The following is a 19,546-nucleotide window of genomic DNA, read 5'->3' on the forward strand; positions in this document are numbered from 1 at the left end:
AGCAAATAACTGGCGTCAGAAACGCAGCACGAAAAGCATGAATCTAGTATGCTAAGCAATAAAGTGTTTCGTTTCACGAAGAAAAATGCTTTATCCTCGCTGATTGCAATTCAATCAACGATGGAACGGCACTGACAGCCGAAGGCAAGTCGTATTAACGGAATAGAACGCTTTGTCGGGGTTCAAAAACCATTTGTCATTCGGTTTATTGCAAATGTGCTGACTGGGTGATGTAATCGACGCTTTTGTAACAAATTGAAGCAATAGATCGAATAAAAAAGGAATGAAATTTATTTATTTTATTTTATTTTATTTTATTTTATTTTATTTATTTTCCACACTTACAACTATTTTTACAGGTAAACCTAAGACAATAGTGTAACTATTAATAACACATATCTAGAGTATGGCATCACGTCTATAACATAATATATACAATGCTGATTTTGTGAATTCATTCAGAGAACATGAGAATATGTCAATATTTTCCGCCGTTATGTTGAGGGTCCGCACAGCGCGCGTCAACGGCGCCAGACCGAGCAAGTTGGTGCGCCCGCGCGGCTCGGCCAGTAGTCGCGGCCGAAGCCGGCGCCACACATACCTGTCGGGCACATAGACACTCACATAACTCAACACCTGACTGTTGTACAATTTGCCCCTGAGTAGCTTAAAAATATATGTTACCAGGCATAGTTCCCTGCGCACCCGCAGCTCGTTGTATCCCACCATACCAAGCACATATAAAGTTGGATACATTAAGGGGTAGAAAGGGTATACACCATATTTCCGCCAGTACAAAAAACGTACAAACTTGTTCTGGATACGCTCCACCATTAAGCTATATTTCGTTTCATGGGGTGCCCAGATCACTGCTTTGCATTCAAGGCTGCTACGGACTAGTGCATTGTACAAGGCGATAATAGCGCCAATATTTGTAAAGCCATGGGACCGCCGAAGCACAAAACCCAGCATTCTATAGGCTTTTTTACAGATATTGACGATATGATCCCTAAACCTTAGATCAGCTGTGAATTTAACTCCCAAGTCTTTAACTTCTGTCACTCTATTTAAAATCTCCGCGTTAACTTGGTAGTCATGTGCAATGGGGTCTCGCGCTCGAGTGAAACTAATAGTCACGCACTTGGACGTATTAAAATACAACTTATTTGCTTTACTCCATGAAACCACCCTATCTATGTCACACTGTAATTTAGCACAATCCGAAGTATTTTTAATGGGTAAATATATCTTTAGATCGTCAGCAAAAAGCAGGCAAGCCGAATTTTTGATAACCTGAGGCAAGTCATTGACCATTACTATAAATTCCAGCGGACCAAGGTTACTTCCTTGACTTACGCCAGATCTCACGAAATAAGACTCAGACCTGAATCCCGCGTACTCAACATACTGACGTCTGTCGCTCATGTAGCTTGCAAAAAAATATAGTAAATGGGGGGTAAAGCCGACGCCAGCTAATTTGCTTAGCAGAATATCATTATCAACGACATCAAACGCTTTACGAAAATCAAAATAAGCGGCGTCAACCTGCCCCCCACTGTCCACTTCCGGTGTAATTTGGGCCACGTAACTGAGCAAGTTGCTAGTTGTACTACAACCCGGCCGAAAACCGTGCTGCGCGTCGGTTATGTTTATGTTTATGCTTGGTGATCCAATCGGATTCTATTGATTTTCGTGAAAAAGATCTTCCCACACCTACAGAGCTAATTGAGTTGTGTGAAAAATTATGCGGTTAAATGTAAGGCCGCGGAGCTGAAGAATGATGAATCTTGCTCTAGCCGCACGCGTCGCACGCCGCACTGGTCGCCCAGTTCGAGCATCCACTCAGTTTGCACACTAATACACAATCATATTCGTATCACTAAAGCCGTGGCCAGACGAGACAATTTTTCGCCAATCTGATTAAATTGTCCGATCAAATCAGGCCGTGCGGACGCGACGCACATGCCAATTTGGCTCGCCGATTTCGACCGGCGATAATGAACGATATTACCGATAAAATGGAGGTATGGACGCAAGAATATCAAAACGCGCAAAATAGTGTCACACTAGTATTTTATTTTCGTTTGGTGGCATTTTTTTTAATTTAGAGCGCTCAAATATCCCCATAAATCTAAAATTGGTGATAAATTTGAGATTGTCGTAAATTTCATTTCTGATCAAATCGGACGATTTGATCATCCCGTCTGGACTCCACTTAACAGATGTCTTTCCATATGCAGATTCCACTAACCATGCTGATGAAGCGCAGCGTCTTCCCCAAGATGAACGACGTGAATTTCTCCCCTAAAGAGAATGAGCTACGCGCCTTTTCCAGCTTCTTCACCAAGTCCTGTATCGTCGGGAAGTGGTCACCGGATCAAAAAACCAATTCTGCTTGGAGTAAGTAGTGTCCAATGTTACATGCTCAAATCAGTGCCAGCCAACATATCGCACGACGTAAAAATCTCCCCTAAAGAGAATGAGCTACGCGCCTTCTCCAGCTTCTTCACCAAGTCCTGTATCGTCGGGAAGTGGTCACCGGATCAAAAAACCAATTCTGCTTGGAGTAAGTAGTGTCCATGTTATGTGCTCAAATTAGTGCCAGCCAACATATCGCACGACGTAAAAACTTCTCCCCTAAAGAGAATGAGCTACGAGCCTTCTCCAGCTTCTTCACCAAGTCCTGTATCGTCGGGAAGTGGTCACCGGATCAAAAAACCAATTCTGCTTGGAGTAAGTAGTGTCCATGTTATGTGCTCAAATTAGTGCCAGCCAATGTATCGCACGACGTGAGAGAATGAGTTTCGCGGCTTCTCCAGCTTCTTCACCAAGTCCTGCATCGTAAGGAAATGGCCGCCGGATCAGAAGACTAAAGGTGGTATTTTCTATAAAAAGGGACCTTATTGTCGATGGCGCTTACGCGATTATTAACGATGCTATCCGATATAAATACAATTCCGCGCAACGCTGTGCGGCGTAAGCGCCATCGACAATAAGGTCCCTTTTCATAGAAAATGCCCCAAAGGATGACTCACGCTAGACCGGGCCGTGCTCGGGCCGAGGCGTCCGACATGTCATTTTCTATGACGGCTGATCGGTGATCACGTGACTCACGTGGTACTTTCCATAGAAAACGGAGCGCTGGAAGCTCCGGCCCGGCCCTGCCCGGTCTAGCGTGTGTCATCCTTAACTCTGCTTGGTGTAAGTTAAGGCGGTTCCCTGAGCCAGAAGGCGAAAAATCTCCTTATATGATCATGTTTTTCTAAGAGGCGTTGATATTCGTAGACGTGGAAAAAATATATGTAGTTCTTGACTATATTATCTTTAATATCATAGCTTCCGATACACGAATTATAACACTTCGCTCGATACAATTAATTACCAAAGTAACCTCTAACTCGGACTTTTAATCCAACTTAACTCGGTTATTTATTATGTGATACTATAAACAATAAAATAAGAAAAAACAATCTTAACTTAAATAGTAATTTCATAGCTTTCGAATTTCGATATTGTAGAGTAACGTTTTTAAAATAACTAAAAATCGACAAAATTCGATCAAAATTGACACTTGGCGCGAATGATCTTTCCCGTTCTTTCTTGCGAAATGTGACAGAGACAGCGGCAAACCGATGGAACGGCCTTAATGGAATATCCAAAGTCAAAACGTGAACGTCACACCTAAAGGCGATTGCTTGCACCTCTACTAACTTAACCGCTTTTTCTTTCCTATGGGCATTCTCGAAGTCCACTTTTATACCGACCTTATTTTAGTACCATACTTATATTTAGATCCTCTTTGAGAGATGTTCATTACCTCTACTAATAACCAAAAATATCATGAAAAACAACTTTGATAAAACTCGTTACTAGAAAATAAACTGAATGATTGTAGTTCACTTTGAAAGCCCCACTTAGTTTATAAAAATAGTAGAGATTAGATGTCGTTTGTACTTACCAAGTACATTTTAACACTGACGATATAGGCCCCAGGCGGATAATCAGCGTTCTACAAGTACAGCTATAACCACACTCTTGTAATACGCAACTTAAGCCTGTCCTGAAAATAGCGGCAGGTAATCCGGTCGTATATCCCGGAATTCCCGGAATAAACTTTATGAGTGTCTGGGGCATGATTCTGCGTAGCCTCGTCACGGTGTGATCTCGCTAGGCACATACTGAATTAACCTTTAATACAGGATGTTTTTCAACCTTTAGCGAAATGATAATGTAGGTAGGTCATATTAAACGATGTCATTTGAAAGGCCATCAACAATTGTTTGTCATAGGTACTTCCCGATGTGCGGCTGGAAAGTTACCAAAATTGCGAAATTTCTACAAGGCTTTTGGAATCTTATAAGGAGATAGAAACGTTCCGTTTCCAAATAAAAATCACGAAATTTTCCACAACCTGCACATGTTGTCTCAATTTAAGATCAAATTGATAATAATGTATGAAACTGCATTTTTACGGGAAAGTTCTGATTATAAAATTAGTTTAGTATGAACTATAATAATATATTCCTCAAGAACTATGGCTGAGGGTTAAAAAATAACACCTTGTAAATGGGAAATATACTACGTGACCAACCATGAGCCTATGACTCCTGTCATGACAGCTTCAAGCCTATATACCTCTATTTCTCAAATACCCATTAACTATATTTCTGAGGGCGAGTGATAATTCTGTCGCTATTTCTACTTTGCAACCACAACTACTAACTGATATCTTACTTACTTATAATCTGTAGGAAAATACCTCTTATAAAAACGAAAGTCCCAAGGCTTAGTGTAAGGCCTGAGTGGACACTCAAAGCGGAGCTACGCTGCACAAATCACTTGTGAGGCCGACGCCACGCTGCACGCCTCGCCAAACGCACCGCTTTGAGCGTCCACTTAGGCCTTACATTTACACTTACACTTAGACTTTGCTAAGTATCCATATTGTTACAGAGGCCCAATACAGCCAACTATGTGCGTTATGTGAACACCCAGAAATCTGCGACTATCCTGACAACTTCAGTGGATATGAGGGAGCTTTACGGTGCTTGGCACACAATGGTGGACAGGTTGCTTTTACCAAGGTCATCTACGTGAGGAAATTCTTCGGGGTAAGTGAACTGAACACGCTTCATTTGTAAGATTAGCAAACAGTAGGTACGGTTAAGCGTGGGTTAAGCACAAAGACCCTAACTAAAAGATGTTTACTTGGGGACGTAAAACTTTCTCACAACGACCGATCGTGTGTCGCCCATCAGACAATTTATCTACGAGCTTGACCAAATTCTCTTGCTGCAATTTTTGGTTCGCTGTCGCCACTTAGAATTAGAAACTGCCCCAGCGCGTGCAGCGGCCATCAGTTTTATTTGCTTTATGCGAAAACCAAGAAGTCCACACTTTGAGGTGGAGAAGTCAAAACAACACGCTTCCATCGGGAGCTTACCAAACAATAGTACCTACCTATACAGTGTAACTTTACATCTCACCAGAAAGCCGCCTACTTTGTCGTCTACATGTGGCGATAGTCCTCTCCCAAACTATGAGAGGCGCACGCTAGTTAATCTCCGTCGACGACGACGTTTTTGTCTCTCTTATTCTCTCCTGATATTCGTTTTAAAACATGGACCAAGATTTCAATAAAAACCCCGTTTTATCCTCAGTTACCTGTAGGAACCATTCCAGCCAGCCAGTCCTCCGAGAACCCCGACGAGTTCGCGTACCTCTGCCCGGACGGGTCCAAGGTTCCCATCCGGGAAAAAGCCTGCTCATGGGCGGCGAGGCCTTGGCAAGGCCTGCTGGGGCATAACGACGTGACCGCCAGTCTGACGCCGCTGAGGGAGAAGATAAAGCAACTTGCTGCTGCTGGTATGTACGAGAATCATTATAAACATGACAAAACAGTCTAAAATGGGATTAAAATTCTTGAAGGCTGCATTAAAGGTAAGCTGCCTGGTAAAAGGGCATATATGTGATGCAGAGAGCTGAAAGTTATACGACAAACGGGATATTATATTAAGTATGATGTGGAGAGGCAGTAAGACATCATGTAATCTAAACAAGAATTCGGAACGAAACGACATTCGGAAGACTGCGGGTCACTTCTGGATGAGATTGGCTCAGGACAGGGACAAAGGGGCGTACTCGAAGAGAGGCCTATGCTCAGCAGTGGGCGATAAAAGGCTGATATGATGATAAAACAAGAATTAGATGAACTATGGGGATTATGAGGAATCATATGAATAGGAAAAAAATATATTAGATATCTACCTGAAGGCTAGGATTTGAATTATTTCTCATTTTGATAGAGGTGTTTTATAACCAAAGGCCTTGCTGCAATTATAAAGGTTTCTCTTTTTATTCAGATTCGGATTTAAGGGGTTTCGCTTTCACTATATTTACTTATACCCAAACCACAGAAAACCGTGTGTGTGTGACCCAAATACAATTACTTCAGCTGGAGAGTGCTGTCATATTTTACAATCAAGAGACAAAATAAACATTTGTGTAAGTGGCATGACGAAATAAACAAAGTAAATAGGTTCATGTACCTGTGGATATCTGGTTTAACTTATTTGTCTGGTCTGGTGCAGCAATACTCCATTCAACCCGGACGATTTTTTGTGGTCATTTCAAACAAAACATTTTATTTGATATCGACATGCAAACCCATTGACTGATTTTTGTTCCACCTGTGACAAAATAAAAAATATGATGATGTTACGATTTACACCGGCCGGGCCTAAACGCAGCGGCAGGGCGTTCACCGTTTCGGCTTGGAACGGCCCGGGACCGGGTGACAAGATGCGTTTTCGGCGGGGATCGTACGTACCGTCAAGTTGGTTAACTGGGGACAGATGGGGTAGCTTTAGGTAGTATTTTTTAATTATGAACTAACACATTATGGACTTTGTTCGAAATTAATGATTTGTAATTTGATTTGACTAATCTAAAAATGTCGAAATACCTGTCTGCCACTTTCATATAATTGGAGAATATTTCCTTTATCTAATATTAGCCCTCCTGTCCCCAGTTATCCCACTTGACCGTATTATTATTAAGGCCGTTCCATCGGTTTGCCGCTGTCAATGTCACATTTCGCAAGAAAGAACGCGAAAGATCATGCGCGCCAAGTGTCAATTTGGATCAAATTTTGTAGATTTTTATTTATTTTAAAAACGTTACACACGTTATTTATCTCCACGGGACTTAATCGCGTAAAATAGTTTTAAATTTACCTCCGACGTTTCGAGGACGGCGTTGTCAACTTTAGCCAGTCTTCTCCGAGACCACGGGGACAACGCCGTCCTCGAAACGTCGGAGGTAAATTTAAAACTATTTTACGCGATTAAGTCCCGTGGAGATAAATAATAATGAGTAAAAATCGTGAAAGTTTAAATCAGTGTTACACACGTTACCTTACAATATCGAAATTCGAAAGCTATGAAATTACTATTGAAGTTAAGATTGTTTTTTCTTCTTTTTTTGTTTATAGTATCACATAATAAATAACCGAGTAAAGTTTGATTAAAAGTCCGAGTTTTTACGAACGCCGAATGTTTTTACGTTTGTGGTTTTGCCTTCCTTTTACTCAAGTGTTTCTAATATGACCAATGGAAATGATGCATATCTACTCGTATTACGCGTACTTACATATATACTTCCCCAAATGAAATGAATCATTAAGTATTTACAATATCTATTGACTTGACTAAAAGCGAAACCTGCATGCAAGGTCGTCTGGTTTGCAGATGCCCAAGTATTGATATTGATCCTCTGCCCTCTTGAATATTCGTACAAGGTACTTATAAAAAAAATACATACGATTTTGAATTTTATTCGGCAGACTTAAGGTGAAATTCTGTACCAACCAGTTTTGGCCTTAAGTCTGCGGAATAAAATTCAACGCGACCTATATAATTATAAGCATAGGTAATTCTACCATAAGTCCATAAAGCAATTGATATCCTCCCATACCTATAATACTTCTGTAAATTGCATTAAAATAAACATAATCCAAACAAAGGATGGATGGAAGTAGTGTAGACATGTAAAAAATACTGGCTATTTTTAGGTTAAGCTCTTGTGATTTCGTCGGCATGCAAAACAAACGACAAAGTTAAATATATGTTATTTAAGTATTTATTTATGTTCGCCTCTCGCGAATCCAGATATTCCATGAGTTTAAAGTAAACCTTCACTGTGTTACAAGCACATTTTCACTTCATTTCAATGCTGCTAAAGTTTAGAAGATTGATTACACATGTTAAATCTGTAGAAAAGCAAATAACACTACAATCTTGGTGTCGAATTGGTATTTCACGTAAAACTTGGCGACAAACAGCGCGAACTGACTCTAAAAACTTTTATTACAAAATCCTCTTTTTTTACCAGGAGCCGCTACAAAACCCCTGCCAGACTGGTTCGCTAACGTGCTCGGCTTATCGGAGAAGATACACCATGTAGCCGACAACATTCCCATTGCGCCGGCAACGTACCTGAAGAAAGCCAACTACACCGAAGTCATCGAGAGAGGACATGGCCCACCGGAGCCAGTAGTCAGGTACCTATATATTTCTTCTTCTTAGTCGTTCTCCATCTCTCCCTCTTTCTCTTTCTCTCTTCCTCTCTCATGAAATTGTCCGGTTCTTTGATACAGAACACCTGACAGAGAACATTTAACGGACCTCTTCAGTGGCGTAGCTGGGCGTGGACGAATGGGACCCTCGCCCGCGGCCTCGCACTTAGGGGGGCCTCGCAAAGCCAACCTTTTTATTACCTTGGGAAAACACATTGAAAAGGGCCTCGCAGATGTGGTTTTTGCCCACTGCTAGATTGGTTCACGCTACGCCACTGGACCTCTTGATTGTGTCATATAAGCGCACTGCTTGTAAGCAGTCTGTAGACTCAGAAGAATAGTCAATAGTGTGATTCTCCAGACCAGCCATTCTTAAAGTGTACTCCGCGGAGCGCTAGGGCTCCGCAGTCTCTATGGGGGCTACGCGAGAATACTTGTAATAATAAGAAAAAAACACAGCTCTTCTATAGGTATGTCTGCCAATGTCTGATCCACAGTGACAAACGATTTTTTTTCCGTCCATTTCAAAAAGGTTCCGTCCCAAAAAAAATTGAGAACCGCTGCTCCATACACACGTAGGTGGGCAAATTCTTTTTTAACTAACCCTAGAACCCTATCCTATAAGCATCATACATAAGTAAAATAAATAACAACACGCAGCTATATAATTATGTAGGTTCGTTGATTTTTGACCTTAAACGGGAACAACGGCGTAAGATTTTTCACAAGTAAACACCCCTAAATAATGAACTCTTATCATAAATAGATAAAGTTCTAAATGCGGTAACTAATAATTTCCATCACATTTTAAACGGACACTTACTTCACTTAACACTGTACTTGCCCAAAGTCTCAAACAACGTCAAACTCGTTCATAACTTGAAGTTTCACAAGCGCCCCTAGCTTGTCCAACTTCAAGATCTAAAGCTTCGCATTAACCTTTTAACCTTTCGCCCTATTAACATACTCGAGGTATTTCCTAGCAGTCATCAAATCCAATTTGAAATTTAATAACATACACATAAGGTTCAAATTACCTAGGACTCGTTTTAACAGTCGAAGGCGTATTCCATATGCGTATCGTGAACGGGACGGATCGGCTGAAAAGATGTTTTTATCGTCCCTTTTCAATGTCGGAACAAATAGCTGCTATATTTATTGAGTATTGGCCATTGGGACTAAATAAATAACTATACTAGGTGAGGTAATTAAAAGCTACGCTAGAATCTAGTAGCCATTTTTTACGGTATTTGTTTCAACGTTTAAAATGTTAATTAAAAATTTGCAGCTATTTAAAAACAGGACTTAGTGACAAATTTCTACTAATAATATTAGTCCCTAATTAATATATACCTATACCTATTTAGAAAAAGATAAAGATACTGTCGCGGCGCTCCTGTGCTAACACTGCTAACCCATGGCTGGTGGGCCATAAGATGGGATAGGATACTATACTTACACCACAATAATGAAATATCAGAATTGCTTCTTAATATGGGCATTGTGACAAAGACACTCATTTTCATTGTGGAGTAATGTACGCGACAGCCCGTAACTTTTCAGCCTAGTTTGGAAAAGAGCGAAGATTTATAGGAGTTTCAGTTCACTCGGACCAGTTAAGTTACAAGTTGCAGTCCCCGTTTAAGAAGAAAGGGGGAAAGTGGCATGAAGAAGACAGGTTTTGTAGGAGCCACTTGCATTATTTCGGTAGATTCGGTACACATATTGTACGAGCTTTTATTTTGATAAGTAAGAACACCTATTTCCCGTCACCTACGACTTTTTTTGACTCACAGATACCCATACGACATTCGACTGAGCATTGAATTAAACATGTAGCCGACGATTTTAGTCATTGTAGTAGACCACACGTACAGTGAGGTTCGAAATAGCATGACCATTCATAAATTCTCCAACCTAAAGAAACCTAACGAAAGGTTAATCTTTAATCCTTGTTTCAGACTGTGTGTGACATCAAATGTGGCGCTCGCCAAATGCCGTACCATGTCGACGTTTGCGTTCAGCCGCGACATCCGTCCCAGGCTCGATTGTACGCAAGAGGCCACTGAAGCGGACTGTCTTAAAAGCGTATGTAAACATACAAAGCAAACTTTTAATATGTACCTACGCACCAAGTACGCACACGCATACAGTAGTCACATGAGATCAGTTTAATCAGTAGGATGTCTTACGCTACACCGGCTCCTAAATTGCTGGGAACTAAAACCAAGTGATAGTGGACTTGAGTATCAACATCATTCAGCATTTGTCAGAGCAGTGAACTATGAAACTTAATTCACATTCAACAAAGTTTTAAAAACGGTGACAGACAGTTTAGTGTAACCGACCCTTATATAATCAATCAAATATATCTAACGAACTCGACCAATATATTCCATTAAAACGAGGTTTCCAATACAAATGTAGTGCATAATTGTTTTGCATCGTATTATCGGAAACGTTCGTATTTGTCATGCTACTTCAGTCAACCTTAGTACTTATTGTACCGAGACTGACTGAAATAGCAAGATACGTTCGTACGTTTCGGTGAAAATACGAAAAATTATGCACTACATCTGTACCTAGCTACCTACTATTGATGAGAGCATACTTATAGATAATTTCAATGACACAGGTCCAAGAAAACGGCTCCGATCTCGCCGCCGTCGATGACATGAAGGTGGCACATGCTGCGAAGAAATACACCCTTCATCCAGTCTTTCATGAGGTGTATGGAGAGGATAAGAAACCGAAATACGCTGTGGCTGTTGTGAAGAAGAGTTCGTCGTTCCAGAAGATGGAGGACTTGAGGGGAAAGAGGTACTTACTTACTTGGCTGACGCGATGACTCAAAATGAGTCTTTGGCCTCCAACACAAGAGCTTGCTTAGTCCAGAGCGGTATCACGCCAGCTTTCGTCGACGTCGAGCTCACGGAGATCTGCGGGGGTAGCATGGTCGCATTTTTATAGCTTGTCACCATGCCTGTCACGTTCTAACAAGTATGTAAGTGCGAAAGTGACGGCCATAGTGACAGGCGATAAAAATAGAACCATGCTGCGCCCGCTGCCTCCACTACACTCTATCTGCCCAACGATATTTAGGATGACCAACATGACGGCGTAAGTAAAGAGTTAAGTTTAGCTGACGTCAATTGGGGTACTTAATAGGTTCGATAGGAGGAGCAGCAATAGGTAAAGTGGAGAATAAAGAAAATAGTGAGTAAATTGCGATGTGTACTCACACTCAAAAATAATTCTTTAAAGTGTATAGGGCGGACATAAAACTAAATTAGGCCGTGGCTGTTGTCATGACCTCGGCCTCATCGTATCCGAAGATGGAGGACTTGAGAGAAAAAAAGGTAACTAACTAGCGTCTACTAAGGAACGCAAATTTGGCAGCTGAAGTAGTTGGCGTTCTAGGTACTACCAGCCACTTACATTATCCGCTAACTAAGTACTTCGCGCTACGTTTGTCATTTTTTCTACAAAACTTATGGCACCGTTCGACAACATCTCCTTCAGCTGCATAAATTAAAGCTACTTCACGTGCCTTTATGTATTAGCTTTCTCTACAGCAAGTACTAAACTAAACTAACTTTCAGGTCATGCCACGATCCTTACGGAAGCTTCAGCGGCCTCGACGCGCCGCTTTACTACCTTATCAACAAAGGGCTTATCACACCTGACGACGTAAGTACAATATTAAACCTTAAATTAAATCAGTAAGCATCAAAGTTACTTAACCAAGATGGGTCGGCAAAGTTACGTGTCAGATCGAACCAAAATTTTATATTCCTGATGTTTGATGTTTTTCCGACACCCGATCGCGTAAGTACGATATTAAACCTTAAAATAAAGCGCAAAGTACAAAGTTCCTTGGCTAAGAGAGTTTAGTAACCGTTAATAAAAATGGGATGGCACCGAACGTGGTACTGCGAAGATAACTTTTTTATTCGAGACCAAGGAATTTACCGGTTGTACAAGGACCTTTTATTCATGCTGGATATTCCTTTTAAGCAATTTTGTTGAGGCGTGAGACCTTGAATTAAGTCACGTTAGAGTTGCCATCTCTTAGCAGATTCTCTTGAAAGTAGCTGTGACGTATTCCCTTAAAAGTTGCTGTTGTGGACTACCAAATAGCCTGGACGGAACATCCAGATGTACCAAAACATCCTTGCATTTCTCTGAGATCTCATCTCATAAATTGTTTACTGTTACGGTTGCAGTTTCCTTAATCCACCTGTAAAAGTTATGTCCGGTAAAACTTGCTCTGAGATACTCCTTTTTGGTTCCACTTTTTATTGTTGTTTCGTGCAATCGCTGCTTGCAGTCGTAAAAATGCTACTATTGCCATTTGAACAACTTTTATATTTGATCTATTTATAACTATTTTTAATCGACCGAAGGAAGGAAGGAAGTTCTGTAGGTTTTGGCTATTTTGTTTTTTATATGTTCACCGATTATTCCAAGCCCGAGAGATTTGAGTAATTCTTTTTTTTTGAAAGGGGGTCCAACATTAATTTGGTTTTGATCTGATGATGGAATCCATGAGGAATTGAAAGAACTTAATTTTTAAAGGCCATTTGGGTGTTTTCTTAAACAAATAATTTCATCTCGAAAACCACCAATTTGATGGAGTGAACCTGATGAAGACCACCAATGTACACCCAATACACAATGCATTATTGTTATAGAAATAAACGAAAAGAAATTATATTTGGTTTGTAGGTACCTAATTAGTGAAAATAACTAACGAGACAGAGGAGAGGGGGAGGTACCTGAAGGCAGAGTTGGTGTAGAGCATTTCACCAACAACCCTTACCTTATTTCAGGAGCATAAGTTGTTTACCTATTTTTTCAGGAAACAAGAGGTTGGAGAAATTAGTAGGTTCTCACGATTTTATTCACAAATAAGTAAACTTTGTAAATTTAAAAGTGGAAAAATGTACTCTACTGTCTTGGGCGAGACTTGTACTTACGACCACTGGACCACTAGCTGCTCTGGCATCTGAGCTAGCAAGACCTCCTTAAAAGGCACATATGGTGGAAATACTTGCTGCCTATGGATGAGGTCTTGGTAGCTCAGATGGCAGAGCACTGGGCTAGTGATTCAGTGGTCGTGAGTTGAGCATCGTTCGCAGACGTTTCTACTTAATACAGGCGCCATCAGATATATCTGAGCGGACAACGTGTTCACAATACCTGAACACGCACTCTAACGCCCTGACAATAGAGGCGTGTTCAGATATTGTGAGCGCCTCGGCCGCTCCGATATATCTGATGGCGACTGTACAAAATTATTTAATACAGTTTTTTTTCCGCAGTGTGTAAAGAAAGTCGGCAACTTCTTCTCTGGAGGATCGTGCTTGCCCGGTGTCGACAAAATCGAAAACAATCCGAAAGGTTCCATTTACAAATTAATATTTATTTCTCATATTGCTAAATCACTTAATTTCATCGCTAGTAATTGGCAAATTATATTGAGCTTTTACTATGGATACCAATATTGCATTTGAATCTTTCGATCCCGATATCATTTGTACCAAATATATCGGATCATGTCCTTATTTCTATGGTAACCAGCAAGGTGTGTTGGGATATGTTTGGCCATTTTGGCCGTTACTATTTGATACTGACTGTAGGTACTATTTAAACACCTACTAATTTATGTTAATACTATTAAGGCCGTTCCATCGGTTTGCCGCTGTCACTGTCACATTTCGCAAGAAAGAACGGGAAAGATCATGCGCGCCAAGTGTCAATTTTGTTCGAATTTTGTCGATTTTTATTTATTTTAAAAACGTTACCTTACAATATCGAAATTCGAAAGCTATGAAGTTACTATTTAACTTAAGATTGTTTTTTGATCTTTTTTTGTTTATCGTATTACATAATATATAAACCGAGTAAAGTTGGATTAAAAGTCCGAGTTAGAGGTTACTTTGGGAATTAATTGTATCGAGCGAAGTGTCATAATTCGTGTATCGGAAGCTATGATATTAAAGATAATATAGTCAAGAACTAAATATATTTTTTCCACGTCTACGAATATCAACGCCTCTTAGAAAAACATGATCATATAAGGAGATTTTTCGCCTTCTGGCTCAGGGAACCGCCTTAAAGATTCATTGATATTACTTAGAATAATAATAATATAATAATAATAATATATTTATTGCTTTCACATTGGTAAAATTACAGATGTTCTTAATCGATAATGTATCACAACATGACACCCTGTAAGGGTATTGCAATTTTATCTATCTACTCTAAACTAATACATATGTAAATTAAACACAGAGATAACATTACACAAAAGTTATACCTACCTAAGCTATGTATTACTTATATGTCTATTTATTACAATCAAAATATTCTTGTATAGAATAAAAACAATTACTCGTTAAATAATTTTTCAAGCAGTTAACAAATTTATCATATTTTTGCTCTCCCGCTATTTCCTTTGGGAGACTATTGAAAATTCTTATTGACATATTATAGGGGCTCTTATTACTTATTTGTAAGTTACTGGCGGGAAGGGCTATTTTATTTTGGTGTCTTAAATTTAAGGTACAAGTATTATGACGATCTTTAGCTTTTAAATATAGGTCAGGATGTTTTCTTACAAATTTACATGTTTCTAATATATAGAGGGATGGTAGAGTTTAGAGTTTTTTATATTACTTAATATTCTAATACACCTTTTTTGTAATATGAATAAATCTGCACTATTTGTGCTATTACCCCACAAATTGATCCCGTATTGGAGCCATGTCTGGGTAAATGCATGATAAGCACTAAGAGCCGTTTTTAACCCTGTGGTTTTTTTAATATTTCTGAGGGCATAAGCAAAGCATGATATTTTCAAGCTAATTTTATCTATATGCATTTTCCAATTGATATTCTCGTCAATGACTATGCCGAGGAGAGAGAGGAGAGGAGAGAACGGTCGAAGTAAAAAGTGACTTAGTAGTTACCTTTTGTTTCAGGCGATGACGTAACGCTTCTGAAAAAGCAATGTCCAGCTGACAAAGGTCCTCTTACTTGTCTTAAAGACGATCTTGGGGATGTCGCCTTTGTATCAAGTAAGTATCGATTATTTCATAATAAAACCTTGTTTTCTCTCACTATGTAACTTTTTGTAGTACTACCTAAGTAGATAGTAGAGGTAGAGTAGTAGAGTGATTCTAGTTGCCTTACCTATGTAGGTAGGTAGGTAAATTAAAACCAGTAATATATATTAGGATCATTGTCAAGAGGGCGCTGTTATTTTCATGTATTAGGGTGACAGTTCAGTAAGTATGAAAATATTAGTTACAGTAAGATTCCGCAACATGGCGCGTGATCATATATTCCTGGTCAGGCTTTAGGTGACCTTACCACAAGAACTATTGTATAATAAAAAATAATGAATAGTGAATTTTCGTGGTAAACTTCAACTCCTACCTATTTTATAAATTCCTATAGTTTTAGTTATACTTTTGTATGTAATTTTAGTTTTAAGTTTATCACGAATAAAACATTTGATTCTTGATTCTTCTTGATTCTCGAATCAATTTTTCACCTTACGTACATGTGACGGTAGCGAAACAGCCAAGCCACATAGTTTGACTATGGTGTAGAGTTTGTGAAGTTAGGGCTTGTAGTTAGAAGCTTGGCTCTACAAGAGATCTAATAACTTTTTGACACTGCGAGCCTTATGGTTTCGTCTTGGCAACATTTTACATGAAAATGTTTTTGGGATACAATTTCAGTAATTAAGGACAAATAACCTTATCCTAGCTACACAAGTGCTTGCCTACGTTAACTGTGCTAGCTCCTATACATTCCCTCTCAGAGATAACATGACAATTAAAACTTTATTATGAATTTCCCCTCAGGCACCGACTTAAGCAACTACGACGCCTCCCAATACGAGCTTCTCTGCCTAAACCGGGACAGCGGACGCGATTCACTCACCAACTACGCGACCTGCAACGTCGCTATGATGCCATCACGCACCTGGGTGTCGGCCAAAGACTTTTTGTCTGATGTGTCCATTGCTCATACACCGCTTAGTTTAGCTGAGTTGTTGGATAAAAGGACAGATCTGTTCAATATCTATGGAGAGTATTTGAAGAATAATAACGTCATTTTCAATGTAAGTACACTAAAGAATTTTCCACATTGACATATAAAAACTCCTAAGTTTCCTCAGTTGCAAAAAACTTGTTAGCGTATAAAGGGCGGTTTTTTTCCCTTATTCATAAAACTTAGCAACATCTTACAAATTTCTGTTAAATTTTGTCTCTTTCTAACAAACAGAAATGTCAAATGACGGGTAGGGACAAACGATTATCAACAATTTGTCATGATTTGATCAACTTTTATGCATAACGCCATTCATTTGTGAATAACTTCAAGAATAGATTTTTCACTGCTTAATTTTAATTTAAGTAATCAAATTCTGGCAAGAGTGAGATGAAGTTAATGCTAAAATAACTCCTTTTTTTCCAGAATGCTGCGACCGGACTTGCAACCACAGAAAAACTCGATTTTGAAAAGTTCAAAGCAATCCATGATGTCATGTCAAATTGTGGAATCGCTTAAGTGCCATGTAGATTTACTGTTTTACTCATTTTTATTTACTATTAGTATGACCCAACCTACTAACATTTAAGTACCTATAATCATAGAAATTAAAAAAAGTCTGATTTAAATAATTTTATTGCATTTTTCTTACATGGAAAATAAATAGAACACCAAAATGTAATGATGTTTTACTCTAATGAGACTGTATATTTATAGACAAGCGAGGAGAACAGTAAAAGCCGTTGCCGTAACCAACATAGCATAGCCGGTTGCGTAGACTTCCTTAATAGACAAGCCCTTCGCAGTGTCCCAGTATAGATGCCTCAGTCCATTGGCAAAATGATATCCGAAAGGTGCAGCAAGGATGAATTTTGCTAGGAAGATAGTAGCCGGAGACAGGTTGAGGCCTTCAATCATGGTAACATAGTGGGAGACGTCATTAGGCAGGGCTAACGCTCCTACACCTAATACTGTAGCATAGCCTGACAGCATCATACCTAAAAGAGAATATTTTGTTTAATACTTTGCCCATTGAGGCCTTTAAACTTTAGATAAACGCAATGATTAGTGTTGTTGTTGTATTCCTGCCCGTGAGTAAAGTTGCCAGAGCTTAATGAGGGTGTGGAGTGTTAGGGTCGGCAACGCACATGTAACACCTCTGGAGTTGCAGGCGTCCATAGGCTTCTGCTTCCCATCAGGCAGGCCGTATGCTTGTTTGCCACCAACATAGTATAAAAAAGACTATCAGTATGGTATTTGACATGGAAATTTTCCCTTAAACCTTTAGCTCTGCAGAACTGTTTATGGTATGGTATCAATAGTCAATTTGAATCCTGCCAGCTTTATAGATATTCTTAAATCAAAAAATTTACCAGGTTAAGTAAAAAAAACTTAGCAGATTGTAAAGACAGATCTTAAAAAACTATATGTTGAATTAGATTATTGAGCACTCATATGAAAAGCTGGAATGTGGATCCGGACAAGGAAATTATTTGAAAAAAAAAATGTAGCACATGAGAGGTTAATATACAAGTCAATTATGTTTGGGTTGCAAAAAAAATGTGACATCTGAATAATCATCCAATCGCCGATCAGTTTATAATAATAAAAAAAAAAAAAACATAAATTCACATTTGAACGTTTTCGACCAAAAGGTACTACATTGTAAATATTAATCAGTTTTACTGTATATTACGTTAGATTAAGAAAATAAACAGTTAATATATTGCACAAGCCAATCATTTCTTAATTGCCAATTATCAATGTTATTAAAATATATAGGTACCTTTGAATATAGATAAATATAATGAGAAAGTTCCATCAATATTTTCCGCAGTCAATTATCACAAAACATGGATTTTAATAGTCAATGTTGAGCATTTATAAGATGCAAATGAAATAATTACATTGCTTGTTATCTCTTTTCAATCCAAAACAGAAAAAAAATCGGATGACTTGAAATATCAAAGAAAATAATAGCTAAACAAATAAGTAATTACAGATTCAAAACAACTTACCCGCAATTCTATGGGTAATAGACAGCATGCTGGTCAGCTGAGGAGCATAGATCGTGAGATGCGGCGACATTGGGCGGTGCAGACGCTCATTCGTAATATCATAGGGTTCAATCTTCTCCGGCTCGAACTTTTTAAAAGTAATCTTAGGCACCCCCGCCGCCTGGGCGTACTGAGCGGTCCCCAGCAAATTTGGCAACCTGCTGACGTTGCCAAGCACAGACCTAGCACCCAATCTGTAAACAAGTCACAGTTTTAGCAATCACAAAAACAACCTAACCCTATTACATAATAATTTATTTCCACTGACCTGCCGCAACAATAGAAAGCCATTGTTTATTGTATTTGAGACACTGCAAGTCGTCGTAGCCTTTCTGTAATATACACCACGAGTTAGGATAATGGAGATATTGCAATTATTATTTCACACAAACAATCTTTTGCACTCACCACCGAGTCTGACGAACTGGCACTGTCAGTGTCAAAATTAAAACGTTCCGTTCTACGTGGTGCTTTCCGTTTTCTAACGCTTTTACTACTTAATGATCCTTTTGTAACGTTTATTATTTATTATAGTTGGTCAAACCAAATTGTCAGTAAAGAAGAAATAAACTATACTCATCCTTATCTTTTGGGTGCTAGTACTAGTGAAAGACAAAGATAGTATGATTCACTCTGTCTATGTTTGAAATGAGACAGTCCTTTGACAAGCTATAACAAAAACATTGCTTTGATTCATACATTTAGGCTTTATTTAGGCCCCATAAGCACGAGAGCTTAAAAAGCGTTGCGTGTGCGACGTGCGAGGCACCCATAAGTAAGAGCGAGAAAGCGATATCTCTTTCTCGCTTGCATGCAATTTTCATTACATTGCAGTATCTGATAA

At 39.2% G+C, this 19,546-nt stretch overlaps 2 protein-coding genes across 2 annotated transcripts in view; one reads left to right on the top strand and one right to left on the bottom strand.

Moving 5' to 3' along the window:
• Positions 1–17,234, top strand: part of LOC134744725 (transferrin) — a 32,356-nt gene extending 15,122 nt beyond the window's left edge. Inside the window, exons 5-15 of the mRNA XM_063678645.1 lie at positions 2,241–2,400; positions 4,954–5,111; positions 5,661–5,865; positions 8,392–8,560; positions 10,537–10,663; positions 11,211–11,395; positions 12,178–12,265; positions 13,900–13,978; positions 15,565–15,660; positions 16,456–16,715; positions 17,072–17,234. Of these exons, the coding sequence (XP_063534715.1) occupies positions 2,241–2,400; positions 4,954–5,111; positions 5,661–5,865; positions 8,392–8,560; positions 10,537–10,663; positions 11,211–11,395; positions 12,178–12,265; positions 13,900–13,978; positions 15,565–15,660; positions 16,456–16,715; positions 17,072–17,164 (1,620 nt within the window). The 3' untranslated portion in view covers positions 17,165–17,234. The remainder of the gene's footprint in view (positions 1–2,240; positions 2,401–4,953; positions 5,112–5,660; positions 5,866–8,391; positions 8,561–10,536; positions 10,664–11,210; positions 11,396–12,177; positions 12,266–13,899; positions 13,979–15,564; positions 15,661–16,455; positions 16,716–17,071) is intronic.
• A 29-nt stretch (positions 17,235–17,263) lies between these two features.
• On the bottom strand, positions 17,264–19,132 carry LOC134744693 (succinate dehydrogenase cytochrome b560 subunit, mitochondrial-like). Its single transcript, XM_063678602.1, has 3 exons — positions 18,971–19,132; positions 18,664–18,896; positions 17,264–17,643 (listed from the first exon to the last, which is right to left on the bottom strand). Exons 1-3 carry the CDS (start codon positions 18,991–18,993, stop codon positions 17,357–17,359), a joined length of 543 nt encoding a protein of 180 aa, XP_063534672.1. The 5' UTR covers positions 18,994–19,132; the 3' UTR covers positions 17,264–17,356.
• Between the last annotated feature and the right edge of the window lie 414 nt (positions 19,133–19,546).

Source organism: Cydia strobilella, chromosome 10 (assembly GCF_947568885.1).
Source record: "Cydia strobilella chromosome 10, ilCydStro3.1, whole genome shotgun sequence".
Lineage (NCBI taxonomy): Eukaryota > Metazoa > Arthropoda > Insecta > Lepidoptera > Tortricidae > Cydia > Cydia strobilella.

Bases quoted from the DNA above. Each gene is read 5' to 3' on its own strand.
- LOC134744693 (XM_063678602.1), bottom strand. From the start codon at position 18,993: ATGGCTTTCTATTGTTGCGGCAG. The intron at 18,897-18,970 runs GTCAGTGGAAAT...ACTTGTTTACAG, and splicing joins GCTTTCTATTGTTGCGGCAG to ATTGGGTGCTAGGTCTGTGC. The intron at 17,644-18,663 runs GTAAGTTGTTTT...ATTCTCTTTTAG, and splicing joins TATTACCCATAGAATTGCGG to GTATGATGCTGTCAGGCTAT.